The sequence below is a fragment of the Nerophis lumbriciformis genome, linkage group LG04, assembly GCF_033978685.3.
Source record: "Nerophis lumbriciformis linkage group LG04, RoL_Nlum_v2.1, whole genome shotgun sequence".
Lineage (NCBI taxonomy): Eukaryota > Metazoa > Chordata > Actinopteri > Syngnathiformes > Syngnathidae > Nerophis > Nerophis lumbriciformis.
In genome coordinates this window covers 59,068,602-59,081,831 of record NC_084551.2, presented here as the reverse complement: position 1 = coordinate 59,081,831, position 13,230 = coordinate 59,068,602, and the positions used below count along the sequence as shown (strand labels likewise).

General features: G+C 31.2%; 1 protein-coding gene across 1 annotated transcript in view; it reads left to right on the top strand.

The window, feature by feature from the left end:
• The window catches only part of LOC133605248 (mitogen-activated protein kinase kinase kinase 5), a 69,139-nt gene extending 63,576 nt beyond the window's left edge, over positions 1-5,563 (top strand). Inside the window, exons 26-28 of the mRNA XM_061958619.2 lie at positions 4,791-4,888; positions 4,955-5,031; positions 5,126-5,563. Of these exons, the coding sequence (XP_061814603.2) occupies positions 4,791-4,888; positions 4,955-5,031; positions 5,126-5,222 (272 nt within the window). The 3' untranslated portion in view covers positions 5,223-5,563. The remainder of the gene's footprint in view (positions 1-4,790; positions 4,889-4,954; positions 5,032-5,125) is intronic.
• The last annotated feature ends 7,667 nt before the right edge of the window (positions 5,564-13,230 follow it).

The window sequence follows — 13,230 nt, the reverse complement described above, 5'->3', positions numbered from 1 at the left end:
CTATTCTGGCTAACATCCATTATGATGCTGTTATTGTCCATGACACACGATGACATCATCAGTGTTCATCAGCTGGTGTACTTACCGGTCTATGGCGGCCACGTGCTCGGCTTCAGGCTTTCAGGTTTCTGCCTGACTGGTTTGTGTCGGGGGCGTAGTCCTCTTCATCACCATCTCACAACATGACTTCATGAATATTCACAGCATCTGCAGCGACTTCAACGTTACTTACCAAGGAACATATTTTCATGTTTCAATGTTATTTCATATCTTACTAAGGAACTTGTTTTTATGTTTCAATGTTATTTCATATCTTACTAAGGAACATGTTTCAATGTTATTTCATATCTTACTAAGGAACATGTTTTTATGTTTCAATGTTATTTCATATCTTACTAAGGAACATGTTTCAATGTTATTTCATATCTTACTAAGGAACATGTTTCAATGTTATTTAATATCTTACTAAGGAACATGTTTTTTATGTTTCAATGTTATTTCATATCTTACTAAGGAACATGTTTTTTATGTTTCAATGTTATTTCATATCTTACTAAGGAACATGTTTCAATGTTATTTCATATCTTACTAAGGAACATGTTTTTTATGTTTCAATGTTATTTTATATCTTACTAAGGAACATGTTTTTTATGTTTCAATGTTATTTCATATCTTACTAAAGAACATGTTTTTTATGTTTCAATGTTATTTCATATCTTACTAAGGAACATGTTTTTTATGTTTCAATGTTATTTCATATCTTACTAAATAACATGTTTTTTATGTTTCAATGTTATTTCATATCTTACTAAAGAACATGTTTTTTATGTTTCAATGTTATTTCATATCTTACTAAGTAACATGTTTTTATGTTTCAATGTTATTTCATATCTTACTAAGGAACATGTTTCAATGTTATTTCATATCTTATTAAGGAACATGTTTTTTTTGTTTCAATGTTATTTCATATCTTACTAAGGAACATGTTTCAATGTTATTTCATATCTTACTAAGGAACATGTTTCAATGTTATTTCATATCTTACTAAGGAACATGTTTTTTATGTTTCAATGTTATTTCATATCTTACTAAGGAACATGTTTTTTATGTTTCAATGTTATTTCATATCTTACTAAGGAACATGTTTTTTATGTTTGAATGTTATTTCATATCTTACTAAAGAACATGTTTTTTATGTTTCAATGTTATTTCATATCTTACTAAGGAACTTGTTTTCATGTTTCAATGTTATTTCATATCTTACTAAGGAACATGTTTCAATGTTACTTCATATCTTACTAAGGAACATGTTTCAATGTTATTTCATATCTTACTAAATAACATGTTTTTTATGTTTCAATGTTATTTCATATCTTACTAAAGAACATGTTTTTTATGTTTCAATGTTATTTCATATCTTACTAAGTAACATGTTTTTATGTTTCAATGTTATTTCATATCTTACTAAGGAACATGTTTCAATGTTATTTCATATCTTACTAAGGAACATGTTTTTTTTGTTTCAATGGTATTTCATATCTTACTAAGGAACATGTTTCAATGTTATTTCATATCTTACTAAGGAACATGTTTCAATGTTATTTCATATCTTACTAAGGAACATGTTTCAATGTTATTTAATATCTTACTAAGGAACATATTTTTTATGTTTCAATGTTATTTCATATCTTACTAAGGAACATGTTTTTTATGTTTCAATGTTATTTCATATCTTACTAAGTAACATGTTTTTATGTTTCAATGTTATTTCATATTTTACTAAGGAACATGTTTTCATGTTCAATGTTATTTTATATCTTACTAAGGAACATGTTTTTGTGTTATTTTATATCTTACTGAGGAACATGTTTCAATGTTATTTCATATCTTACTAAGTAACATGTTTTTATATTTCAATGTTATTTCATATCTTACTAAGTAACATGTTTTCATGTTTCAATGTTATTTCATATCTTACTAAGTAACATGTTTTTATATTTCAATGTTATTTCATATCTTACTAAGTAACATGTTTTCATGTTTCAATGTTATTTCATATCTTACTAAGGAACATGTTTCAATGTTATTTCATATTTTACTAAGGAACATGTTTTTTATGTTTCAATGTTATTTTATATCTTACTAAGGGACGTGTTTTCATGTTCAATGTTATTTTATATCTTACTAAGGAACATGTTTTTATGTTATTTTATATCTTACTGAGGAACATGTTTCAATGTTATTTCATATCTTACTAAGGAACTTGTTTTTTATTTTTCAATGTTATTTCATATCTTACTAACATATTTTCATGTTTCAATGTTATTTCATATCTTACTAAGGAACATGTTTCAATGTTATTTCATATCTTACTAAGGAACATGTTTCAATGTTATTTCATATTTTACTAAGGAACATGTTTTTGTGTTATTTTATATCTTACTGAGGAACATGTTTCAATGTTATTTCATATCTTACTAAGTAACATGTTTTTATATTTCAATGTTATTTCATTTCTTACTAACATGTTTTCATGTTTCAATGTTATTTCATATCTTACTAAGGAACATGTTTCAATGTTATTTCATATTTTACTAAGGAACATGTTTTTTATGTTTCAATGTTATTTTATATCTTATACTAAGGAACGTGTTTTCCTGTTCAATGTTATTTTATATCTTACTAAGGAACATGTTTTTATGTTATTTTATATCTTACTGAGGAACATGTTTCAATGTTATTTCATATCTTACAAAGGAACATGTTTTTATGTTATTTTATATCTTACTAAAGAACGTGTTTTTTATGTTTCAATGTTATTTCATATCTTACTAAAGAACATGTTTTTTATGTTTCAATGTTATTTTACATCTTACTAAGGAACATGTTTTCATGTTATTTTACATCTTACTAAGGAACATGTTTTCATGTTATTTCATATCTTACTAAGGAACATGTTTTTTATGTTTCAATGTTATTTCATATCTTACCAAAGAACATGTTTTTTATGTTTCAATGTTATTTCATATCTTACTAAAAGGAACATGTTTTTATGTTTCAATGTTATTTCATATCTTACTAAGGAACATGTTTTTATGTTTCAATGTTATTTCATATCTTACTAAGTAACGTGTTTTTATGTTTCAATGTTATTTCATATCTTACTAAGGAACATGTTTTTTATGTTTCAATGTTATTTCATATCTTACTAAGGAACATGTTTTTTATGTTTCAATGGTATTTCATATCTTACTAAGGAACATGTTTTTGTGTTTCAATGTTATTTCATATCTTACTAAGGAACATGTTTTTTATGTTTCAATGGTATTTCATATCTTACTAAGGAACATGTTTTTATGTTTCAATGTTATTTCATATCTTACTAAGGAACATGTTTCAATGGTATTTCATATCTTACTAAGGAACATGTTTCAATGTTATTTCATATCTTACTAAGTAACATGTTTTTATATTTCAATGTTATTTCATTTCTTACTAAGTAACATGTTTTCATGTTTCAATGTTATTTCATATCTTACTAAGGAACATGTTTCAATGTTATTTCATATTTTACTAAGGAACATGTTTTTTATGTTTCAATGTTATTTTATATCTTAATAAGGAACGTGTTTTCCTGTTCAATGTTATTTTATATCTTACTAAGGAACATGTTTTTATGTTATTTTATATCTTACTGAGGAACATGTTTCAATGTTATTTCATATCTTACAAAGGAACATGTTTTTATGTTATTTTATATCTTACTAAAGAACGTGTTTTTTATGTTTCAATGTTATTTCATATCTTACTAAAGAACATGTTTTTTATGTTTCAATGTTATTTTACATCTTACTAAGGAACATGTTTTCATGTTATTTTATATCTTACTAAGGAACATGTTTTTATGTTATTTCATATCTTACTAACATGTTTTTTATGTTTCAATGTTATTTCATATCTTACTAAAAGGAACATGTTTTTATGTTTCAATGTTATTTCATATCTTACTAAGGAACATGTTTTTATGTTTCAATGTTATTTCATATCTTACTAACGTGTTTTTATGTTTCAATGTTATTTCATATCTTACTAAGGAACATGTTTTTTATGTTTCAATGTTATTTCATATCTTACTAAGGAACATGTTTTTTATGTTTCAATGGTATTTCATATCTTACTAAGGAACATGTTTTTATGTTTCAATGTTATTTCATATCTTACTAAGGAACATGTTTTTTATGTTTCAATGGTATTTCATATCTTACTAAGGAACATGTTTTTATGTTTCAATGTTATTTCATATCTTACTAAGGAACATGTTTCAATGGTATTTCATATCTTACTAAGGAACATGTTTTTATGTTTCAATGTTATTTCATATCTTACTAAGGAACATGTTTTTTATGTTTCAATGGTATTTCATATCTTACTAAGGAACATGTTTTTATGTTTCAATGTTATTTCATATCTTACTAAGGAACATGTTTCAATGGTATTTCATATCTTACTAAGGAACATGTTTTTCATGTTTCAATGTTATTTCATATCTTACTAAGGAACATGTTTTTATGTTTCAATGTTATTTCATATCTTACTAAGGAACATGTTTTTCATGTTTCAATGTTATTTCATATCTTACTAAGGCACATGTTTCAATGTTATTTTATATCTTACTAAAGAACGTGTTTTTCATGTTTCAATGTTATTTCATATCTTACTAAGGCACATGTTTTTCATGTATCCATGTTTCATGACCCTGAATCCTTGTTGGACCGTCACTTTGAGAGCAGAAGTTGTGTCGACTGTCCAGAGGGGGTGTGGCCAGGAGGTGGAGGACATGGTGCGCTGGCTGGAGGCGGTGCCTGTGGATCACAACACAGTTGACAAGGTGATTAAGCGCAGCGTGATCCCTGTTTGATACCTCTCTATCTACTTCCTGTTCCTGTGTACCCAGTTGGTGTCTCAGGAGTTCAGCTTGGACTGCCTGCTCCACATGGCCTGCAGGGACGACCTCATGTACTGTGGGATAAGGTGAGCACGGAATGGCCTTACCTTTTTCAGACATTGTTATTAGCCAGACGTCCAATTAGATGTCTGACCTGTTTATGTCCCACTTGTGTTGCAGAGGCGGCATGTTGTGTCGCATCTGGGCGGCCATCAGCGCTCACAGGAAGTCTGAGCACAGTACTCACCATCAGGACAGTGGTGGCGCTCTACTTTGACACCGTAGTGGACAGGCTGGTCCTGCAGGTTTTTGTATTTGAACGCATTTTATTTGTAAAAACTGTACGATGTTGCACTCTCAGGGTTATATTTTTTATGCTTGCAACAAAAAAACTTGGATTGAAAAGTGTCACTTTTATCTAGACGAGAGTAAGTAAGTAAGTTATTACTACTGTACATGTTTGTTAGATTGCCTTCAGATGTAGCAAACAGTAATATTTTTATGCTCATTTGTTTTGAGTTTGCTGCAGTAGAACACATATATGTATCAATGATATGTATTAATACATATATGTATCAATATTATGTATTAATACATATATGTATCACTGTTATGTATTAATACATAACATATGTATCAATATTATGTATTGATACATATATGTATCAATATTATGTATTAATACATATATGTATCAATATTATGTATTAATACATATATGTATCAATGTTATGTATTAATACATATATGTATCAATGTTATGTATTAATACATATATGTATCAATATTATGTATTGATACATATATGTATCAATGTTATGTATTGATACATATGTGTATCAATGTTATGTATTGATACATATATGTATCAATGTTATGTATTGATACATATATGTATCAATGTTATGTATTAATACATATTGATACATAGATGTATTAATACATATATGTATCAATGTTATGTATTAATACATATATGTATGAATATTATATATTAATACATATTGATACATATATGTATTAGTACATAACATTGATACATATCATATGTATCAATGTTATGTACTATTAATACATTAGTACATAACATTGATACATATCATATGTATCAATGTTATGTACTATTAATACATATATGTATGAATATTATATATTAATACATATTGATACATATATGTATTAATACATATATGTATCAATATTATGTATTAATATGTGTGTTGAATGCACAATAAATAAGAAATAAATAAGACTGTGACCATGTTCATTTCAAGTGATAATATATAAATATATTTATTTATATATATATATATATATATAAATATATATATATATATATTTATTTATAAATATATATATATATATATTTATAAATATATATATATTTATTAATATATATATATATATTTATTAATATATATATATATATTTATTTATATATATATATATAAATGTATTTATATATATATATATATCTATATATATATATCTATATATATATAAGCCACATTCAGCACGTGTTACAACAGCATGGCTTCATAAAAAAAGAGTGCGGGTACTTTCCTGGCTCGCCTGCACTCCAGACCTGTCTCTCATCGAAAATGTGTGGCGCATTATGAAGCGTAAAATACGACAGCGGAGACCCCGGACTTTATAAATAAATATATGTGTGTGTGTGTGTGTGTGTGTGTGTATGTATGTATATATATATATATATATATATATATATATATATATATATAAATAATATACTATAATATTCTAATAATGTGTATATTCGTCTTGCCAACTCCCGTCTGTCTTCATGTGATTGTGACTCATGTCAACATATTTCAAGTGTTGTCGCCTCACATCTGCAGACTTTGATGGCAATGAGCTAAACAGATTGAAGGTAATCCTGCAAACTAACATCATGTGTACCTAATCTCCTGACCTTCTTGTTTTCACAATAAAAAGGCTGAATCCTTTCTTTTTGTACAAAATCCTACAAAAGTCTGATGAAGATCAATATGTGATTGCAATCAATATCTTTACCTTCTTCCTGTAAGTGCTTGAGGAGCATGACAAAGGCTGACAATGTTTGGGGGATGTTCCTGAGGGGATTGGGGACAACACAACACACAACACAACACAACACACTGGGAGACCCACAATCTCTGGGATTACTGGAGTCATCGCTTCCATAACAACAGTGGCTGTTATGTAGAGAGTTTTAAAGTCCTGACCTCTGGTGGTCTCCAGCAGAGAAGGAGGGTCTCCAACAAGCATTGTTGTGTACACACAAACCCGTGTCCACCTAACAGATGTCACACATCAATTCAACATTAAAGTAAAACTGTACTATTATTGTAATATTATCCACAATGTGAACATGTCTTTCCCTTGTCTGTGCAAGCTAAAGAGTAAAAAACTACTCGTACGAGGCAGCTAACAATGGGATTTGTCTATTCCGCCTCTAAATCACTCTAAAAACATATAAAAAGTAAGTTTCATATAAAGTGCATCCAGAAAGTATTCACTGCGCTTCACTTTGTCCCATACTTGCCAACCCTCCCGGATTTTCCGGGAGACTCCCGAAATTCAGCGCCTCTCCCGAAAACCTCCCGGGACAAATTTTCTCCCGAAAATCTCCCGAAATTCAGGCGGACTCAGGTCCTCCACAATATAAAAAAGCGTACCTGCCCAATCACGTTATAACTATAGAATGATGGAGGGCGAGTTCTTGGTTTCTTATGTGGGTTTATAGTTAGGCAGTTTCATTAACGTCCTCCCAGCGTGGCAACAACACACAACAACAGCAGTCATTTTTTTGTATACCGTAAAGCAGTTCGTCTGCCGTAAACAGCAATGTTGTGACACTCTTAAACAGGACAATACTGCCATCTAGTGCATTTGATGAAAGCACTTTTGTGCGTGCCACACATCAATGCATCATCAGAGAGGGTGTTCAGCATGGTTCGAAAAATAGTGACAGGTGAATAGAACAAGGATGGACAATTCAACCCTTAACTCAACAATGAGTAGATGAGTGTTATGTGTGTGTATATGTGTAAATTAATGAACACTAAAATTCAAGTATTTATTTTATATATATAGATATATAGCTAGAATTCACTGAACGTCAAGTATTTCTTATATATATATATATGAAATACTTGGTGAATTCTAGCTGTAAATATACTCCTTCCCTTTTAGCCACGCCCCCGACCACGCCTCCGTCCCACCCCGACCACGCCCACCCCCCCTCCCCCCCTCCCGAAATCGGAGGTCTCAAGGTTGGCAAGTATGCTTTGTCCACATGTTGTGTTACAAAATGCAATACATTCATTTTTGTCCTCAAAATTCTACACACACAACCCCGTAATGACAATGTGACGTTTGCTTTTTTTTGTTAATAAATAGAATATTTGTTGAAAGTTGATCCATATTTATTTACTATGTAATGTTAGTAATCTTGTAAGAACACTTTACTTACCACTTCATTTTAAAAATGGTGGACCTTTAAAAGTTGCAGACTGTCCGGTCATGCAAGTACAAGAAGCAGTACACTTACACTATACTTAGATGTTGTACTACAAGAAGCAGTACTAAATAATACTTATAAGTACCAGGATGTTGTACAAACCCCGTTTCCATATGAGTTGGGAAATTGTGTTAGATGTAAATATAAACGGAATACAATGATTTGCAAATCCTTTTCAACCCATATTCAATTGAATATGCTACAAAGACAACATATTTGATGTTCAAACTCATAAACTTTTTTTTTTTATGCAAATAATCATTAACTTTAGAATTTGATGCCAGCAACACGTGACAAAGAAGTTGGGAAAGGTGGCAATAAATACTGATAAAGTTGAGGAATGCTCATCAAACACTTATTTGGAACATCCCACAGGTGAGCAGGCTAATTGGGAACAGGTGGGTGCCATGATTGGGTATAAAAACAGCTTCCCAAAAAATGCTCAGTCTCTCACAAGAAAGGATGGGGCGAGGTACACCCCTTTGTCCACAACTGTGAGCAAATAGTCAAACAGTTTAAGAACAACGTTTCTCAAAGTGCAATTGCAAGAAATTTAGGGATTTCAACATCTACGGTCCATAATATCATCAAAAGGTTCAGAGAATCTGGAGAAATCACTCCACGTAAGCGGCATGGCCGGAAACCGTGACCTTCGATCCCTCAGAAGGCACTGTATCAAAAACCGACATCAATCTCTAAAGGATATCACCACATGGGCTCAGGAACACTTCAGAAAACCACTGTCAGTAACTACAGTTGGTCGCTACATCTGTAAGTGCAAGTTAAAGCTCTACTATGCAAAGTGAACGCCATTTATCAACAACACCCTGAACCGCCGCCGGCTTCTCTGGGCCTGAGCTCATCTAAGATGGACTGATGCAAAGTGGAAAAGTGTTCTGTGGTCTGACGAGTCCACATTTCAAATTGTTTTTGGAAATATTCGACATTGTGTCATCCGGACCAAAGGGGAAGCGAACCATCCAGACTGTTATCGACGCAAAGTTGAAAAGCCAGCATGTGTGATGGTATGGGGGTGTATTAGTGCCCAAGACATGGGTAACTTACACATCTGTGAAGGCGCCATTAATGCTGAAAGGTACATACAGATGTTGCCATCTAAGCGCCGTCTTTTTCATGGACGCCCCTGCTTATTTCAGCAAGACAATGCCAGGCCACATTCAGCACGTGTTACAACAGCGTGGCTTCATAAAAAAAGAGTGCCGCTACTTTACTGGTCCGCCTGCACTCCAGACCTGTCTCCCATCGAAAATGTGTGGCGCATTATGAAGCGTAAAATACGACAACGGAGACCCCGGACTGTTGAACGACTGAAGCTCTACATAAAACAAGAATGGGAAAGAATTCCACTTTCAAAGCTTCAACAATTAGTTTCCTCAGTTCCCAATCGTTTATTGAGTGTTGTTAAAAGGAAAGGCCATGTAACACAGTGGTGAACATGCCCTTTCCCAACTACTTTGGCACGTGTTGCAGCCATGAAATTCTAAGTTAATTATTATTTGCAAAAAAAAAAAAAGTTTATGAGTTTGAACATCAAATATGTTGTCTTTGTAGTGCATTCAAGGGTTGAAAAGGATTTGCAAATCATTGTATTCCGTTTATATTTACATCTAACACAATTTCCCAACTCATATGGAAACGGGGTTTGTAGTACAAGAAGCAGTTTCAAAGTTCCCCCACTTTCAGAAGACAGCGAGGTCAAGGAGAAGCCACGCCCACTTTCTCATTCACATTTTATTTCCTCCATTGTGCGTTGCCATGGCAATGAAAGCCAGTTGGAATGGAGGGAGGAAGGTGGAGGGTGGAGGAGGGGGGATGGTGGTGTATTATTGATGTAGTTAGTGTTGGCCAGTACTTCTGCAATGAACTCATTCATGCGCTCATAAACAATGAACTCATTCATGCGCTCATAAAGAAGAGCAGTAAATAGTCAAAAGGTGCAGAATGTTGCTGCGTGCTTTGAATGGGAAAAAGTAGCACCATCTGGTGGACATGAATATAAATATGTATATAATTGAATATATTATAAATAAATAATTATGAATAATAATATAATATGACATATATTAATTGTATTATATATATATATATATATATAATTATATTAAATTATAATTTATTATAATTATTTAGTATAATAATTATAAATAAATATATTGTAGACACAAATGTGGGTTCAAAATGTTCCATTTTTTAATGAGACTTTTTGTGCCACATTGACATTTTAGGCTATTGCCAAAATGTGTAGAAATGAACATCTTCTGGAAGATTCCGCCTAACTTCCTTCAAGGCCCCTGAAAATTAAAAAAATGGAAGCCAGATAGGCAGAAATGTGTCCCCAGGATTTCTTCGGCGACAACAAGCCAGACTTCAGTAAACAAAAATCAATATGCTCATTAATCAATCATTGACCTTTGACCCCCTGGGGTCTGGACTGAAAGTTGTCAAATCAAATCAACTTTATTTTTAAAGCACATTTAAAAGTGTCATCACTTTCTAAACAAAGTGACAAACCAAACTGACTTTTCATCTTTGCACCTGTGATTGATGGCTCGGCTCAGCAACATGTCAACTCTGATCAATAGTTGAATCCATCAATCATGTGACGAGACATGATTACCACAGTGGTGTGGCAGAACCAGCATCATAGCAACATGTGTGACCTGTGACCTCGCACATGTACACAAACCTTGCTGTCACTCAAATGGCCACAAGTCACAAACAAATGATTGTATTGTAAATATGATGACTACTATAATAATAATCATCCATCCATCCATCCATTTTCTACCGCTTATTCCCTTTGGGGTCGCGGGGGGCGCTGGAGCCTATCTCAGCTACAATCGGGCGGAAGGCGGGGTACACCCTGGACAAGTCGCCACCTCATCGCAGGGCAATAATAATCATAATCATAATAAATATATTACAGCAATCATAATTTGACACTTTATTAGTACGTCAACAAGTCACAATCAGTGGGTTACAAATTATTTGAATCAATAAAGTATCTATCTATACATCTATCTATAGCTATTTTTTTTTTTTGTCATAAAAAAATACAATCATGTGTGTTTACGGACTGTATCCCTTGCAGACTGTATTGATATATATTGATATATAATGTAGGAACCACAATATTAATAACAGAAAGAAACAACCCTTTTGTGTGAATGAGTGTAAATGGGGGAGGGAGGTTTTTTGGGTTGGTGCACTAATTATAAGTTTATCTTGTGGTTTTTATGTTGAGTTAATAATTTATTTTTATTTTTATTTTTTTTATTTGAATTTTTTTTATTTCTTGTGCGGTCCGGTACCGGGCTGCGGTCCAGTGGTTGGGGACCACTGATCTACATCAACTATATGATTTACCTGAGTGACTGGACAGGACAAAACAATTTAATTAATAAAATGTTTTTTTCTGTTTTAAAAAAAATTATTTTAGATTTTTTTAAACGACCGAGAACCGTTACAAAAGGATATATATATATATATATATATATATATATATATATATATATATATATATATATATATATATATATATATATATATATATATATATGTGTATATATATATATATATATGTGTATATATATATATATATATATATGTGTATATATATATATATATATATATATGTGTATATATATATATATATATATATGTGTATATATATATATATATATATGTATATATATATATATATGTGTATATATATATATATATATATATGTATATATATATGTATGTATGTATGTGTGGGAAAAAAAATCACAAGACTACTTCATCTCTACAGGCCTGCTCCATGAGGGGTTCCCTCAATCATCAGGAGATTTGATTGAGGGAACCCCTCATGAAACAGGCCTGTAGAGATGAAGTAGTCTTGTGATTTTTTTTTCCCACACATACATATATTGCGCTCTACTACGGTACCGAGCACTATTTTTTGGATAATCTTATTAAGACATATATATATATATATATATATATATATATGTGTATGTGTGGGAAAAAAATCACAAGACTATTTCATCTCTACAGGCCTGTTTCATGAGGGGGGGTACCCTCAATCATCAGGAGATTTATTAATTTTTATTATATATATATATATATATATATATATAATAAAAATTAATAATAATTAAATTGTGTTTGACTACATATATGTATTGTTGCATTTGAACAACTGTATTGTTGATAATAGAGGTAAATTATTGGTATTATTCATGCTCAATAGTGATATTTCTATTGGTATTTGTATTGCTCCATTTGTAGTGTAATAATGCTCATTGTCATTTCTGTATTATTAATATTTATTTTACAAACTGCTTCTTTGCTGTCACTTTTACCATCATATTTGTACATGTCGTATTTGCAGATGTTGCTCTATTGTTCTTGTTGTTGTTGTTGTTGTTTTTGTCTCTCTGTCTAATCCCCCTCTTGTCCCCACAATTTCCCCCTCTGTCTTCTTTTTTTTCTCTTTCTATCCCCTCCTGCTCCGGCCCGGCTGCACTAAATGATAATATAAATACATTTAATAAAGTCAAATACAAATAAGGCAACAAGAGAAGTATCCCACACTTCTCTTTTGTAAAGTAAATCTGAACAGCCGACATGGGCATCTACATCTACTATATGATTTGCCTGAGAAGCTGGACAGGACACAAGAAAAAAAATTATTATTTTATTTTATCTCCACTTCTTCTTCTATGGCATGGTGTCAAACTCTGGCCCGTCGTGTAAT